A 15,401-nucleotide genomic window follows, 5' to 3' on the forward strand; every position below is an offset into this window, starting at 1 on the left:
TAAGGATCATGTTCTGGGGACACAGAATGTGTAAGGCTTAGTACCCACTCCCAAGAGCTAGGGGTATTCTAGTTCCAGCTTTCTTGGATTCTGTGTCAACCCCTCCTTTCTGCCCCCACCCCCCCCATTCTCACCAAGAGAGTCATTCCTGGGTCAGAAAGAAAGGGCTCCAGGAGCCCCCTCTGAAAATGCACTTCACCTGAGGGAAGGCCCAGTGAGTTACCTCTAATATTGTACTTCTCAAATATTAATGAACATATGAATCACCTGAATATTTTTTTAAATGAAGATTCTGGGGTGAATTCAGAGTCTGCATTTCCAAAAAGCCCACATGTGATACTGCACAGACAACACTTTTGAGGAGCAAGGCTCCAACCATTTCCCAGTTTAAAAAAAAAAAATACTGCCTTTGAGTCAATTCCGACTCAGTGACCCTATAGGACAGAGTAGAACTGCCCCACAGGGCTTCCAAGGAGCAGACGCCGGATTTGAACTGCCAAACCTTTTGGTTAGCAGCCCTAGCGCCTAACCACTGCACCACCAGGGCTCCCATTTTCATTAGCCCCCTATAATTTGCCAAATTGGTTCACTGTCACCTGGAAGTTACAGAAAGGTTAAAGGCCATAGACGGGGTAGTTTGGGGAATCTGGCTAGCAAAGCTCTAGTTGAGAAGAGAGTATGAGCAGACTTGAAGGAAAGGGACTCGACGATTCTGACAGATTGATGGACAGCTCTGAGGACCCACTGATAAAGTTCTTGTTTATACCTTTATCGTGGCACCATCCAACCCCAGACATCCCAAGAAATAAATCACTCCCGCCTGCAACTTTTACCACCATTCGATGAAGCCTTGATTCTCAGCCTTAAGAGGTTACGTTATAATTACTGCTTAGGTGCCTCTCACCCTGTAATGTGAACTGGAAAGGAGAAAAGAGATGTACATTCATACCCACCCCACCCCTACCCGGGCCTGGCACAAGACCTCCCCTCCCCGCCCCCTATACTGCTTATTTAACGCTTGCTGAACGGTTTTTACAATTTGCAAGTGGGCCTAGCGCGCAGTTCAGGCCTAGTGCGCTCCTCACTAACTTCACCAGGGGGCGCGGCGGCCACGGAGACACCAAGAGTGTGCGGGGCTGAGAGCGCTTTCCCCGCGGTCTCCACCCGGGCCACTCCCTACGACCTGGGCGGGAAACCCAGACTTCTAAAAGGGCCCCCACTTTGGGAGGCCGGAGGCATCGCCAGAGCCTGGGTGCTTGGAGCTCGGCCCGCGCCCCTTCCCTGGCCCGCTGAAAGCCGGGCGCCCCGGCCCAGGGCCGGTAACCAAGCGCACATGGCCCGCCCGGCCCTGTTTGTCCTGGCAGCGCGCCGCCGCTATTTGAGGCGGTTTTTATCTCCCAGAAACCAGAAAAACCCCAAGTGGAGTCTAGGAAAGATGAAAGGGGCCGGGGAGGGGAGGACCACGAGGCTGCGGCGGGCAGGAGCTGGCACCGGACAGACGGGGACCGGGAGGCGAAAGGGCCAGGCCCTGGGGGGTCCCGAGGAGTCTGCTTTGCCGGGTGGGGGCGGGAGCCCAGGGTTCCACTTAGGGCTTTCCCTCTCAGACCATCTCTAAGGCGACCCCCGCCTTTTATCCTTCCCACCCCCTTTCCCAGCTTCCCTTCCTCCACAGCCCCCAGCCCACTAAAGAAGAACTCGGAACTCGGATTTCTCCAAAGCGACTTTGAAGCTGCGCGCCCCGCCCGAGGGCAGGAGATTTCACACCTGGGCGGGGCGGGAGTGGCCGCGGGGTAAAGAGGGGACTAGTAACCGAAGAGATTCTAGCCGGCATTCTCGGACTCCCAGACCTCCTCCCACCCGTTCCAGCCAAGCCAGCGTCTCTCCGGTCCCGGCGAAGTGGACCATCCGACCCGAGGCGCCGCCCGGCGTCGAGCCCAGGCCGGGGGTGGGAAGGAGAGCGGCCTGTGAGCCCCCCTCAGCCCAGCGGGGGAGTCCTGGGGGGCGGGGGCCGTACAAAGCCCTATTGTGGCTTAGGGATGGCCGCCACAGAGTGGCTTTTGTTCCTCCACTAACTCCGTGTCGGGCACGACTGATTGCAGGCCCCGGGCAGGGGGCGGGTTACGTGCCAGGCCGGGTCCGCCCGCCGGGAGCCGGATCGCAGCGGGGCTGGGACCACACAATAGTCCGCGCTCGGACGCCGGTGCCCGCGCTCCGGCCAGGTCACTGCCCCGAGCAAGATCGGTTGGTGCAGTGTTTTAAGAAGGAAAAAACCACTCTGTGCCCCCACCTTCCCAACTGCGCAGAGGGCACCGGGCAGTCAGATGAACTCAGCAGGAGGGCCTGGCCTACGAAATATTTTACAGAGGGCATAAATTGCAAACGTGCACAATGGAATGCCCACGGGGACTCCCCAGTTTGCTAAGGAAAAAATCCTGTAGCCCACCCTTTGCCATTCGTCTTCTCCTTTTCTCACCAGTACGATATTTCAAATCAGATTTTTATTTATTAAATTTTTTAAAAAAGACTCCATGAGGGCATGGTCCCTTTCCTTTCACAATATGACCCACTCCCCAAGCTCCAGAGGCTTTAACCCTTTAACTTGGGGCTTGAGGGAGCAGGGATGGGAAAAGGAGGATCCAAAGTCACAGGAAAAGTATTCAAAGGCACGAAGCGGCTTTAAAAGTCACTGGAGGTGGAGTTGGGAGCATCAGAAGTCCTAGGTAGGGGGCCTGTGGACACACCCCTAAATCAGCTTTGGGGACCTATGCCCTCCTAGCTCGATAATTTCTTCCTTCTCATGGTTTTTAGGCACCAGGCCTAATACAGTGCCTTACTCATAGTAGGCACTCAATAAATGCTTGATCTATTTGAATCTGATCCCAGAGAAAGCTTCCCCACCCATTCAGGAGAGACACCTCCAAATCAATGTCCTCCTCCTGTTAGGTGGGTTTTCCCAAGAAAGCATGTCTAAAATGGTAGCCTCAAACTCTCCATAACCATGGCAACAGGGGATTAGCCTGATGGGGTCATGGTGTCTGAGAAGCAGTGGGAAGAACCTGCTCTGGGGTCAAGGGAGCTGGGGTACATTCCAGTCCTTCTCCCTTCCATAGGATTTGAGGTTTCACAGCTTCTGGCTGGGGCTGGGGATACTAGGGATTCCCAAATTGAGAGATATCCCCGTTAACTCTTTAACATACATCTAGCTAACCAACCCTACTAGCAGAGACTCCGTTAAAAGAGAAACGTCATTAACTGAGACCCTGATTATAGGAATTCTATTAACAAGATCTCCACTAACACTTCATTTACACAGAGATGCATTTGGCTAGAATTGCCTTAGCAGAAACGGACCCCTTTCCCTCCCCAGTTCACTCTACCTGACCTGTCATCATAACTTAGATAAATAGAATTATTATTATTATTATTCATTATTCTTGGTACATAGGGGTTAAATACACAGGCCTGGGGGCAGCCTCCCTGACCCTGGGGTCACCCCATCTTTGGGATCAGATCCCCGCTGGTCTGCCCCCATCTTGGCACCCTGCTTTCTGCCAGGTCACTAACCCCAGTCCCCCTAATCCTGGTCCCTAATGAAGGGCCACCAGGGGGCAATAAATTATCATCATTATTATCATTGTGTTTACAGAAAGGAAGAAAGCTCTGGAGAGTGGAAAGCAGTGGAGTAAGAAGTTGGGGAGACAAGCCTAGAAGCTGAGGAACAGAGATAAATAAGCTTGGAGAGCAGAAGAGATGCATGTCAAAGAGTTAGTGAGATGGAGAGATAAAGAGCTGGGAGCCCAGTTGGAAGGAAAGTGAAGTGGTATAGCAAGAACAGGGAGAGAGAACCTGTGGGCCAGAATGAGGGAAGAGCTTAGGAAGCCAGAGTGCAGGAACCAGGCACAAGGTGAGGGCCTGGGATGAGAGTTTGCTGAAAGCCAGGATTATAGTGAAGGGAGGAGATGAGATGAGGAAGCGTGCAGGGAATACTCAGGCCCGGAATGACCAGGAGAGAGATGGAGAAAACCCCAAGGGGCAGCATGCATGGGACAAAGGGGTGAGGGGCAAGCAGTGGCCCAGGAGCCAGGAGAGGCTGGCAGAACAGCCCTGAGGTGGAGACCCTCCACCCAGCTCAGATCTCCAGCAGGTTGCTCTGCTCAGGGCTGCCTCCAGGGGCTTTCTCTGGGGGTGCAGGTGAGGTGGAAGGTCTGGGGGTCTGACTGGCCTCCTCTTCCCCCGTGCTGCGGGTCTCCCCCAGCTCCTTGGGGCCGTTGGGAGGGGGCCCAGGGCCTGGCTCGCCGTGGGTGCGCTGATGTTTGCTCAGGTGGTCACTTCGGGTAAAGCGCTTAGAGCAGAGCAAGCAGGTGAACTTCTTCTCTCTGGTGTGAGTGCGTACATGGCGCTCCAGCTCATCTGAACGGGTGAACCTCTTGCCGCAGAAGAGCCAGTTGCAGACGAAGGGCCTCTCACCCGTGTGCCAGCGCAAGTGGGCCTTCAGGTGTGAGGCCTTGCCGTACACTTTGCCGCAACCGGGAATGTGGCAACTGTGGATGGGCTTCTTCCGCAGCCCGGCTGCAGCTGCCCCCAGGCGCTCTAACTCTTGGCAATTGGGGCAGTCACAAGAGGAGCGCCCCGCCCCACTGCTCCCATATCCACCACTGCCCCCGGTGCCTGCACCCCTCGGGGGTTTGGCGCCACCACTCCCCTCCAACTGCCCACTATTGCCCACTGCCTTGGGTTTATAGACATCTTGAGGCAGGACATGCTGAGGCCCTGGTTGTAGGAGGTGGGGAGCTGGGTATGGGGCTGGATTAAGGGGGGCAAAGTCAGATGGGTAGGTGGGCAGCTGGGGGTTAAGTGGAGGCTGAGCAGGGCCTGTGGGCAGTGTCCCTTGCAGCCCATCACCCTGGCCCTGACCACCACCAAGCCAGTTGCCCCCAGGATGCATGTCCCACCAAGGGGTGGGAGCATTGCCTGGGCCTGGTGAGATGCCTGCATGGATGCCCGCCTTGTACCAGGAGCCATAGGGATGTGCCATGTCCAGGGAGGTGTAGACACTGGGCAGGCAGTCAGAAGAGCTGTGCCCTTTGGGCACTAGTAGCCCAGGGTCCTGTGTGCCCGTAGGCCCAGGAAATGAATGGGAAAAGGGAGGGTAGTCATTTGCATAGCCCGAGGTGGGTGCTGGAGGACTGCCAGCAGGTGAGAGGAGCCCATTGGTGCTTGAAAAGGGGGCTGGGTAGGCATCCCCCATGGTTTTTGGGGCTGAAAGGTCACTGCCCACAGTGTATGGCTTCTTTGCTCCTACTTTGCCCAGTGTCGTTGAGTCCCGGAGAGGGCTGGAGCCACCAAATTTGCTGCACGCTGCCGTCAGCATGGCCAGGGGGCTGGAGCCATAGTGAGCTTCCTCCTGTGGGGAGAAGGGAGCACTGCTTAGAGGGAGAGGAGAGATGCAGAATGAAGGGCAAAGCTCTGGGGCTGAGCCTTGGACACATGAAGAACAAAATAGAGGGGCCAGGGAAGAATTGACAGTCAGGGGAATTAGAGGTAAGAGGGGTCAGTGAGGACCAGGGTCACAGTCAGGATGGAGTCATGGAAGGAGAGCAGAGGCCCAATTCTGCAACCCAGTAGTCCACTCCAGGAGGCATGAAGCAGAGATCATTGTGGGGTTACTAGGGGTGTGCACGGGGCCTCCCAGGAACAGGAGACTGTTCTTAAATAGCTATGAGAAGAGCTGGAAAAGAGGCAGTATCTGGGTGAGGTAAGAATTAGAGATCCCGACTTCTGGAAGAGGTCATGGGCAGGGGCTTGGAGAGGAAAGTTGACGCTTGAAGAGCAGCATGAAGTGAAAGTAATCTATTAGGGGACTGGAGTTTGCCCCCATTCCAGGTCTTTCTGATCTCATGCCATATTCCACTTCCTGTCTCTGCTTCAGCCCCTGATTAAGGCAGTGGCCTGGTCTCCCTGAGGTCAGTCCTCATGTCCCTGGTAAGGAATCTCTTGGCAGGAACGCTGGGGCAATGGCAGAGACACTGGGACATTGAGAGGGAACAGGGCTGCCGCCAAACCAGGACTGTGGCTGAGGCAAGAATGTCTTTTAAGCGGGCAGTGGGCATCTCCTGCTTTGTGGCGCCAGCTGGTACCCCTTTGGGAGGGTGGGAAGAGCTTGATGCCCTCAGACCCCTCCAAGGCTCACAGCTGGTTAACAGTTACATTCCTCCATACCTCGGTGTTCCCTAATATGCAGTCCGCAAAGTTGGTCTTTCTTCACCCTTCTAGCACAGTGAGCAAGAGAAAGTATGTATATGTGGAGCATAGGGTCTCTTAGAAACACAAAGGTATTGTCTTAATTCTAACTTTGCTGCTGCTACCAGGCAAGAGGTGGGACAAAGAGCAATCAAGATCACACTACTTAAGAGCTCATGGTGCCCTCCCTGGGTCAGCCTCAGGACCTCCCTGGAGGAGATGCCCTCCAGAACTCCTGGCATAGATAGGCATTCATTATAGAGAATTCCCCCAAAAAGTATGCCCCCCAAAGCTGACCTTGCGCAGTTCTCTGGTTTAAAAAAAAAAAAAACAACACACCCGTTGCCATTGAGTTGATTCTGGCTCATGTTGACCCCATGCGTTACAGAGTAGAACTGAGCTCCATAGGGTTTTCTTGGCTGTGATCTTTACAGTAGCAAATTGCCAGGCCTTTTTTTCATGAGCGCCACTTTCTTCCATGGGTTCAAATCACCAACCTCCCAATTAGTAGTCAAGTGCAAACCCTTTGCACCACCCAGGAGCCTTGCCTGGTGCCTTCCCAGTGAGGCTGAGAAAGAACCCAATAATCCAGGATTCCCAGCTCCTCCCTGGTGGCCCCTAGCTTTGGGGATGAGCATGTGTGTAATTTCAATCCTGGAGGTGTGTCTGGGGTCTTAAGGTTGCAGTGAGGGGTGTGTGCACTGCTCCACAAGTGCAAATCTGCTGCCCGCCCCCCCCCCATTACCTCTCTTTGAGGTCCTGCTGGCTCCATGAGTTCCTAAATTTGAGATGCCAAAAGCCTCTTCAAATCTGGCCACAATAAACCCCTAGGGTCCCTCCCAATCAGAGTTTCCCTGGAGCCTCTAATCTTCCAGGCAGAGGGTGGGTTAAGGCAGGGTAGCTGATGGGGCAGGAGTCAAATCCTAGCAGAAAGACATAGAAACATGGAGTTCGAATAAGAGAGGCAGAGACCCAGAGACATGGCCAGGAAAGGTCCCTGTGCAGCGTAAAGGACTGACATAAAAACCTCATGGGGAGGGGGAATGGGGGAACAGAGAGAGAAAGCTGGCATTAAAAGACTGAAATGGGAGGGACCCAAAACAGCAGAAAGGTAAAAAAGATAAAAGGGAGAGAGAGAGGAAAGCAGAATAAACAAAGAAGAAGAGGTGACAGAAGAGACTGGCACAGGAAAGCTAAGGAAAACAGAGAAGATGGGAAGGGGGGGAATAGGAAGGGAAGAGAGAGGAAAAAGGCTAACTTCCTACCTAAGAGAAAATCACCCTGGTGTTAGTCCCCAGAAAACCCCCAGACCAGGCCACTCCTCCCTCCTTCTCCCCCTGACCACCCCCTCCTCCTCTGCCCAGCCCAGCCCGGCTCCGGCTCCGTTGGTTTCCCTGCGGTCGGTTTATTTTTAAAAACGCCGACGCGGTCCCCCCGCCCGGCCCTCACACTGTGGCCACAAGGGCCTCAGCCAAGCCCAGGGACCCCACCCAGCTGTGGGGAGCTGAGGAGAGAAGGAGGGGTGAAAGAACACAGCCAGCCCCAGGCTAACAAGGGACCCCAGCCCTGGGAAGGGAGGCCCTCAGGACCCTTGAGGGCAGGGAAGAGGAAGCAAGGCACTGGACCCAACCTTCAGGCTGTTGTGGAGGCCAAGAGCTGGGCACCAGGCTAAGTTTCACCACAGCCTCAGTTTTCTTCTCTTGCTGATTGCTCTCGCCTGAGAATTGGGCAGGAGGTCCTGGTTAAGCATTCCGAGTGTGCTCTCCCATACCTGATCAAATGTTTTATCTTTCCAGGGCCCAGGAGGCCAGCCTTCCAGTTGTTTCCCCCCACCACCTCCACCCCATTAACAATTTTTTTTTTTTTTTTTTAATGTTTAAAGTACTGAAGGGGGAGTCTCTGGAGAAAGAAAAGATAGGAAGCTAAGAGATCCAGATATGAAGTAGAGGAAGGGGATCCCCTCTTTCCGGGGAGTCTTGGTGCCCAGCCCGACCTCCCACTGGAAAGGCTTTCTGTACATCTGAGGGCTGACGGGCCATGGACTCTGGGGACCCAAGGCCCCAGTTTTCAGATCTCATCTTTCTCAGCCCCCTCTCAAGTTTCTTAGTTTTACCAGCTTCCCAATTCTCCTGTCCCACCCAGCTCCCCACTTCTCCCTCCTCCCTGTTCCTCGCTGTCTTGCCCAGCTCAGGTGAGACTCCCATCAAGCAGGAACTGCTCCCTTTTCTGAACCCTAAGTTCTTCCCACTGCCAGAGATCCTGCCCATACCAGGCAGAGGGATTCCTGTTGGTGGTAGTAGAAGTGGCTAAGGGCCCAGGTCACCAAAAGATAGATGAAAGAGGTGGAGGGACTGGAGTATCTTTGTGTTGGGGGCATCTCTGGCTCACAGGGAGTGAGGGAACATGCAAACCCAGTTTCCTCCACACACTCCTCTTGCCCAGTGCTATCCCCATTCCATGTCTTTCCTGCAGGTTCCTGGGCCAGCCCCTCCCCCAGGCACCAGTGCCACGTTGGCAACTCTGGCATGATGCCCACCCCCACTGACACTGCCCCTGCCCTGGATGGACCCAGGATTTCCATGCATTTTTTTTTTTATTCCTCTAGCTTCCTCAGGACCACAGTGTTACAATGATGACTTAATATAGAGCTCACTGGGGAGACGGCAGGGTGGGCAATATGCCCCCATTGCTGCTGGGAGTAGAGTACAATACCTGGAGGCCCCTGACTGAATACACAGCAGTGAAAAGAGCATGGAACCCACCGTATTGGCTTGCATGCCATTCCCACAAACTCAGTCACAATCTCACTCTCACAGCCCTATAAATACACCATTCCTCATTAGAGTAGCAGACACTCAGATAGCACAGCTTGCACACATGCACACCTGTACTCTCAGGGAACCAACCACATGCAAGTGCATTGGTTTACACTCTAATGCATACGCTCAGGCCGGTGAACATAGACGCTAAAAGACTTTCATCCCATCTCAACGCATGCTCTCTCTCACAGGGGGCTAAGTCTGCTTCCTGTTTGGCCCATCGCCCCTAGGACCTGAGCTAGGGTACTGGGAACCAGGGATGGGAGCTTTAAAGGGGACAAAGAGTGGTAAAGTTTCAAGGCTACTGAAGGGAGCTGGCATTCAGGAATGGCTCTTGGCCCCAAATTTCTGCAGGGGGACCTAGAAAGCAGGACAGAGATAGAGACAGATAAATAGTCAGCGACCCAGAAGTAGGGAGAACTCAGGACATTAAAACAGACTGGAGTTCCCCATTCCCAGCAGGATGCTGCCCTCCAGGCCTCCTTCAGCTACGCACTGTGGGACCCCCAGAAACTCTGGTAGTCAGTGATTTCTCAAGGATCCAAACCCTGAACCCTTCTGGTAGCCCAGTTCCCTCCATCCCCAGTGCCAGAGGCAAGGGATGCTGGGGTCCCAGCCTGGAGGGGAAGTGGCCCAGTCCGCCCTGGAGCCTCCCACTCCCAAAATAGAGCTGAGTTTGTCTTTGGCTGAAAGCTAAATATTTGTGAGCCGGGCAGGCGGCCTCAGACCCTGTCCCTCCCCTTTGGTTCCCTCTCAGGCCTGGGCTCAGTTCCCCTGGCCAGCCCCCCCACATGCACAGGACTGCCCTTCTTCCTTCTCTCATAGCCCACCTCCTCTCCTACACACACCAGCCCAGAGGCCCAGCCCCCTGGCCACATACAGACCAGACGAGATGTTGCTAAGGCTAGGAGTCCCAGCAGACAGCACCCCCAAAGAACTGTATCCAGCTGTCACTCCATGCCCACCCAACGTGTCCCCTCTGTCCTCTATCTCTGCCCCGTCTGCTACCAACCCATCTATCTCTCACCCCTCTCTCCCCACTCTCCATCTCTTCTCCCTTCTTTCTCCATTCCTTTTTCACTCCTCAGAGTTGGACTGTTTGGTTGACACTAGGGTCCATGCCTTCTGACTTACCCTCGCCCTTCACCTGCGTTTGATTGTTCTCTGATCCCTGGTCTACTGTCTCCTCCCCCTTCTCCTATCCTCTGCTCCTCTTTCCTCTGCTCTCCCTTCCTCTGAACCCTCTCCTCTCTCCTCATCAGAGGGACCCCTGGAAGTGACAAGCACCACAGCTACTGTCTGTGTGAGTTGGGGGTTGGGTGGGCAGCGATGAGGCATTAAGATTGTTGCTGGTTTCCTGGGGAAAGGAAGGGGCAGTTACCTCAAGCAGGGAGGACGCCATCCTGAGGCTGGGGAACGGGTCCCAAGGAACCAGGCAGATGGAGACAGCCTAGCCGGAGAAAGAGGGAGAGGGAGGGAGAATGGGAGAATGGGAGAGAAGAGATCTAAAGTTAGAAGGGACTGGGGGGTGGGGGGTGGGGGGGGCTGCTCTCTGTCTGTAGGGATCCACCCTCTAATTACAGCTTTCCCAGCGGAGAAGGCTCCGGATCCAATGAGGAGGGTGAGAGAGGGAGGCAGAGGGTCCAAATTTCCTGCTCCATTTGCTGAGCTCCCCAAGAAGGGATCTGGGAGGGAGAGGAGAAAAAGGGGCACCCAGGGAAGGGATGGGAGGCCAGCAGGGGGAATAGGAACATGGGCAAGTTGTCAGGGTTTCCTTAGGTGGTGCTGAGAGGGGAAAGGTTAAAGGAATTGTGGACCCAGGTGTCCTACGCACCCCTAGCACTCCCATAGGCATCTGTGGTATCATGTACCTGGCGGGAGTCTGGGGCTGGGTGTCCTGGGTCTCTCTTCTCTGGAGGTCTGGCAGTGAGAGTGCAGGCAAGGGAAGGCCTGTGGGTCCCAGGAAGGATCTGCTCCTGTCCCAGGCCAGCTCCACTCCTGTTCCCACTCAGGCTCCGGTTCTAAGATCCTACTCTGACTCCAGAGTCCTTCCTGGTGCTTGGCTGCTGCTGCTGCTGCTGAGGCTGCTGCTGCTGAGGCTGCTGCCGCTGCTGCTGCCTCCGCCGCTACCGCTGCTGAGGAAAGGAACAGGAGGGAAAAGGAACAAACCCCAAACCACTAATTAGAGATCCGGGGGGGGATGGGGGATTGGGGACGACACTCACACAGAGAGACTGGAACACACTGACACACACACTCATGGACAAACACAGGGATGATACATGCACACGTACACACACACAGTACTACCCACACGGGTACAGCCACGGTCATGAATGAACACAGACGAACTAACACACAAATTAACACAGTGACACGGCTGGAGGCACACACATACCCAAGTTGGCCACGGAGGTGCTTACTTCTCCAGTCACCCACCCCTTGATGGGGAGACCAGTGTAGGGGTGTGTGCGTGTGTGTGTGCGCGCGTGCGCTGTTGGCTTCTACTGCTCAGACTCTCAGGGTTACTGAGGTAGGTTCCAGAGCAAGGCCTGAAGTGAATGGGTGGGGGTTGGCACAGTCTTGTGGGTTTTCCCAAGTCTTCCTCCCAGTGCCTCAGTTTCACTTCTGGGAAATAGCATTCTAGTCTATCTCACTTTGTGGGGCAGAACCTGGATCTTTTAATTCCGAGAAAATTTTAAGGCAGGCAGGAGTAAGAGTGGGCAGGGATAGAAGGTAACTGGATCAACTCATTCATGCCTTGGCCTAGCCCCTTTGAATCAACTCCTCAAAAAAGAAATGCCCTAGCCTCTATCATTCCTTGCTGGTTACCAACCCTAGGTCCCTCTTAGCCACAGATCTGATAGCCATCATTTAGTGGATAGATCTTCTCGGGAGTGATCATGCTTTCCTGGGAAGGAGCTTCTGATTTCCTTTTTCTTTGCCATACATCAGTTCCCTTTGCAGCAGGAAGAATTGAAGTTAGAACTTAGGCGGGACTTCCCAACTTTTACTTCCCACCAAAATGGGGAAGAAGAGAAGGAAGTTCAACCAGATTGGGAGAGGGAAACCCAAAAAATCTATTAACTGAAACCTGGGCTCTGGGGTAAGCTTATGGGAGAGAAAGGGCTAGGTAGGCAAGCGGTAGAACCAGCATCTCTCCCACAGAGGGGCCCAGCCAGCTGGGGTTGTTTCACAAGTTATTCCCCAGCACACACCTCTCACCCCTCCCAGCCCTGCCCCTCAGAGGAATGAAGCCCTGTCCTTTCCCATCCTCCTTACTTGCCAACACAGTCCCCTCACTTTCTCTTTTGACCACAACTGAGTGCCCACTTCCATGCTTCCTTTGCTCTCTTAACTCTTCAAGGAAAAAGTGGGGAGGGAGAAGAAACAGATGGAGGTCCAGGGGGAGTTACACAGCAGTCTCAGTTTAAACAGCAGACAGAAGCATAGTTCAGGGTAGGACCCAAGAGTTCTGGATTCCAGCCCCATTTGATTTCCAAGGAATCCTGTGAACCCAGCTTTTGGGAAAAGGGTTAAGGAACCACGGTGGCTGGGAGACAAAGAGAAAGAAGCAACAGAAGGAACACAGAAAGACACACAAAGCAACTGTAACAAACCAAGAGGAGAAGGTATGGAGCATAGGAAAGAGAGAGGGAAGAGGAAACAGATCACCAGAGACGTGGCTTTATAAAGAGAGAGGAGAAAAACCTAAAAAGAAGCAGCCCAGAGGAACAAAGATGAGGAGACAATGGGTTAGAAGGACAGGGAAAATAGCTGGAGGCATGGCCAGGTCTGGAGGAGGTGGAGGGTTAAGCAGCCTGGCAGGTGGGGGGCGGGGATGGGGTATAAATAGCACATAATTGTGTCCCATGATTACAAGGGCCACCCCACCCGTCTGCCCAAGAGGAAGTGCCAGTGGTGGGGTGTCCCAGTGGCCTCACAGTCTCCCCCTGGTGGGGGAGAAACCTGAGCGTGAGGTGCCAGATGGACCTCTGGGGTCCCCGACTCAGAAGTTGGGAAGAGTGGGAAGCTTTGAAGAAATTACTGCACCCCCAACAGAAAAATCTGAGACCAGTCAGATCAGACAGAAAACTGAGGCAGAGGAGCAAAGTTTAGAATCTAGAGAAGAGATGGCGGGTGAGAGAAAGAGTTGCGGCTCCAGTTAGAACGGGGAAGAGGGAAGGAGACTGACAGGGAAAAAGAGAGAGGATGAAAGAAAGGACAGCACTGGGGGAGAGGAGATTGAGGGAGAGAGGGTCAACTTTTTCCGCTCCACTCTGGGCTTTAGTCTGTAATCCTACCAGGGAAGGGGCAGAAGTGTTCAAATCCCAGAATGCTAGGGAAGGGAGAGGAGGAGCAGGTCAGTGTGAGTCAGGGGCCCTGATATCAATCCCAGTAATATAGTCCCTGGGCACAGAACCCGCTGCCCAAAGGCCTATGCCAAATCAGGTGGGGAGGCTGCCTGAATCCTCTGGCGGCCTTCCTTAGGCTTGCTACCCTTAGGACCCTGGCTTCTGACTTCTATGCTCTTTTTCAAGATAGTCCTGCAGCCTGGCCAAGCCCCTGGTACTCTTGGGTCCAGCCCATCATGCCCTTCCCAGTACCCTCAGGGGCTGGGGGCAGCAACTGGAAACCCTGACCAAGGACCTGCTTCCACCCTCACAGAACTCCTGCCCAGGCTCCCAGGGGGTGGGGCAGCCCAGGCAGAGGCGCCATGTGGCAGGGGCGGGTTGAGGCTGCGGCTCTGGTCCTTCCAGTATAAACCCCCTAGGCATCTGGTTTCTATCCACCACCCCCCACCACCCTGGGGGCCCCTCAGCCTCCACCCATGGCCACCCAGACGCTGAGCTCCCAGAGATGGATAGCCCTGAAGGAAGGGGTGGGATGGTGCTTTTCTGATCTCCCAACCCCAGGACTGAGCTGAACCACAAGGGACCGCTCCCTTCCCTCCCTCCCCTAGAAAAATCAGAGTGGGATTTCTAGGTTACAGAGGGTTGAATCTGGAATCTGCTTCAGTTCTCTCTAGTGGCCTTGGATCTTTTGGGAAAGAATAGTGGGAATGGAGAGAGCATGCAAGCTGGGGAGAGTGAGAGACCTCTATTCCCCTATTCCTCAGAAAGCTATCTCTTTCCACCCTGACTACCCTCTGCTTACTCTCCTGGGCTAGACACACTCTGATATTGCTAATTCAAAGGGACTCTTAACCCTTCCCTTTGCTATTACCGTAGAAGGTTTGGCTACCTAGAGAGAATCACCAACCAACAATGAATAAAAAATCCAAAACCAAAACCCTTGTTCTTAAGTCTAATCCGACTCACAGCAAACTTATAGGATAGAGTAGAACTGCCCCATCAGGTTTCCAAGGCTGTAATCTTTACAGGTGGGCGGGCCTGGACCCTCAACAAGATGAATTGACAGAGTAGCTGCAACGATGAGCTCAAGCGTAGCATGGCGCAGGACTGGGCAGTGTTTCGTTCTGTTGTACATAGGGTAGCTATGAGTTGGAACTGACTCTATGGCACCTAACCACAATCTTTACAGAAGCAGAGTGCACATCTTTCTCTCACGGAGAAGCTGGTGGGTTTGAACCACCACGGACCTTTTGGTTAGCAGCTGAGCTCTTAAGCACTGTGCCACCAGGGTTCCTTGCACAAAGAATAAAAACCAAATCCAAACCTATTGCTGTCGAGTTGATTCTGACTCATAGCGACCCTATAGGACAGAAGAGAAACTGCTCCATAGAGTTTCCAGGGAGCGCCTGGTGGATTTGAATGGGCTACCTTTTGATTAACAGCTGTAGCACTTAACCATTATGCCACCAGGGTTTCCTACACAAAGAATAGATCTCCTGAAATGCAAAGAGTAATGCATGCTCTATACATATGTAGTAAGTAACACACATTCAGACACATACTTGCACACACACTGGGTTACGTAATTCATACACACACATATATATGTACTACGCAGACATCCACCTTGACACACACTGATATATACATATACAGGTAAGGCTTACACCCTAACCCCCAATCACAAAAGTGCACACACTAGTATATGTACACACACACAGATTCAGTCATCCAGGATACCCCCCACGTGGACACACACAGACTCCCATCAATACACACATTTGCAGATATGGCAAATGTCACATACATACACACAGGCCTATCATCACAATTTTACAGTTATAAAGACACTAAGGTCTCCTAGGGGACATTTAGGGACCCCTCTTTCTAAAACAATCTGGGGATGAGGGTGATGTGGGGGGCACTGTCAGTCCTACCAATTGCTGCCTATGACTCCTACTACTGTAGAAAACTCCACCTTACTTTT

At 53.6% G+C, this 15,401-nt stretch overlaps 1 protein-coding gene across 1 annotated transcript; it reads right to left on the reverse strand.

The window, feature by feature from the left end:
* Positions 1-4,129: 4,129 nt before the first annotated feature.
* Positions 4,130-11,058, reverse strand: SP7 (Sp7 transcription factor). The gene is made up of 3 exons (XM_049881561.1): positions 10,931-11,058; positions 10,441-10,509; positions 4,130-5,404 (listed from the first exon to the last, which is right to left on the reverse strand). The coding sequence occupies exons 2-3, from the start codon at positions 10,459-10,461 to the stop codon at positions 4,130-4,132; spliced, it is 1,296 nt and encodes a 431-aa protein (XP_049737518.1). The 5' UTR covers positions 10,462-10,509; positions 10,931-11,058.
* Positions 11,059-15,401: the final 4,343 nt, after the last annotated feature.

The sequence above is a fragment of the Elephas maximus genome, chromosome 4 (genome assembly GCF_024166365.1).
Source record: "Elephas maximus indicus isolate mEleMax1 chromosome 4, mEleMax1 primary haplotype, whole genome shotgun sequence".
Lineage (NCBI taxonomy): Eukaryota > Metazoa > Chordata > Mammalia > Proboscidea > Elephantidae > Elephas > Elephas maximus.

Bases quoted from the DNA above. Each gene is read 5' to 3' on its own strand.
- SP7 (XM_049881561.1), bottom strand. From the start codon at position 10,461: ATGGCGTCCTCCCTGCTTGAG. The intron at 5,405-10,440 runs GTAACTGCCCCT...TTCTCCCCACAG, and splicing joins TGGCGTCCTCCCTGCTTGAG to GAGGAAGCTCACTATGGCTC.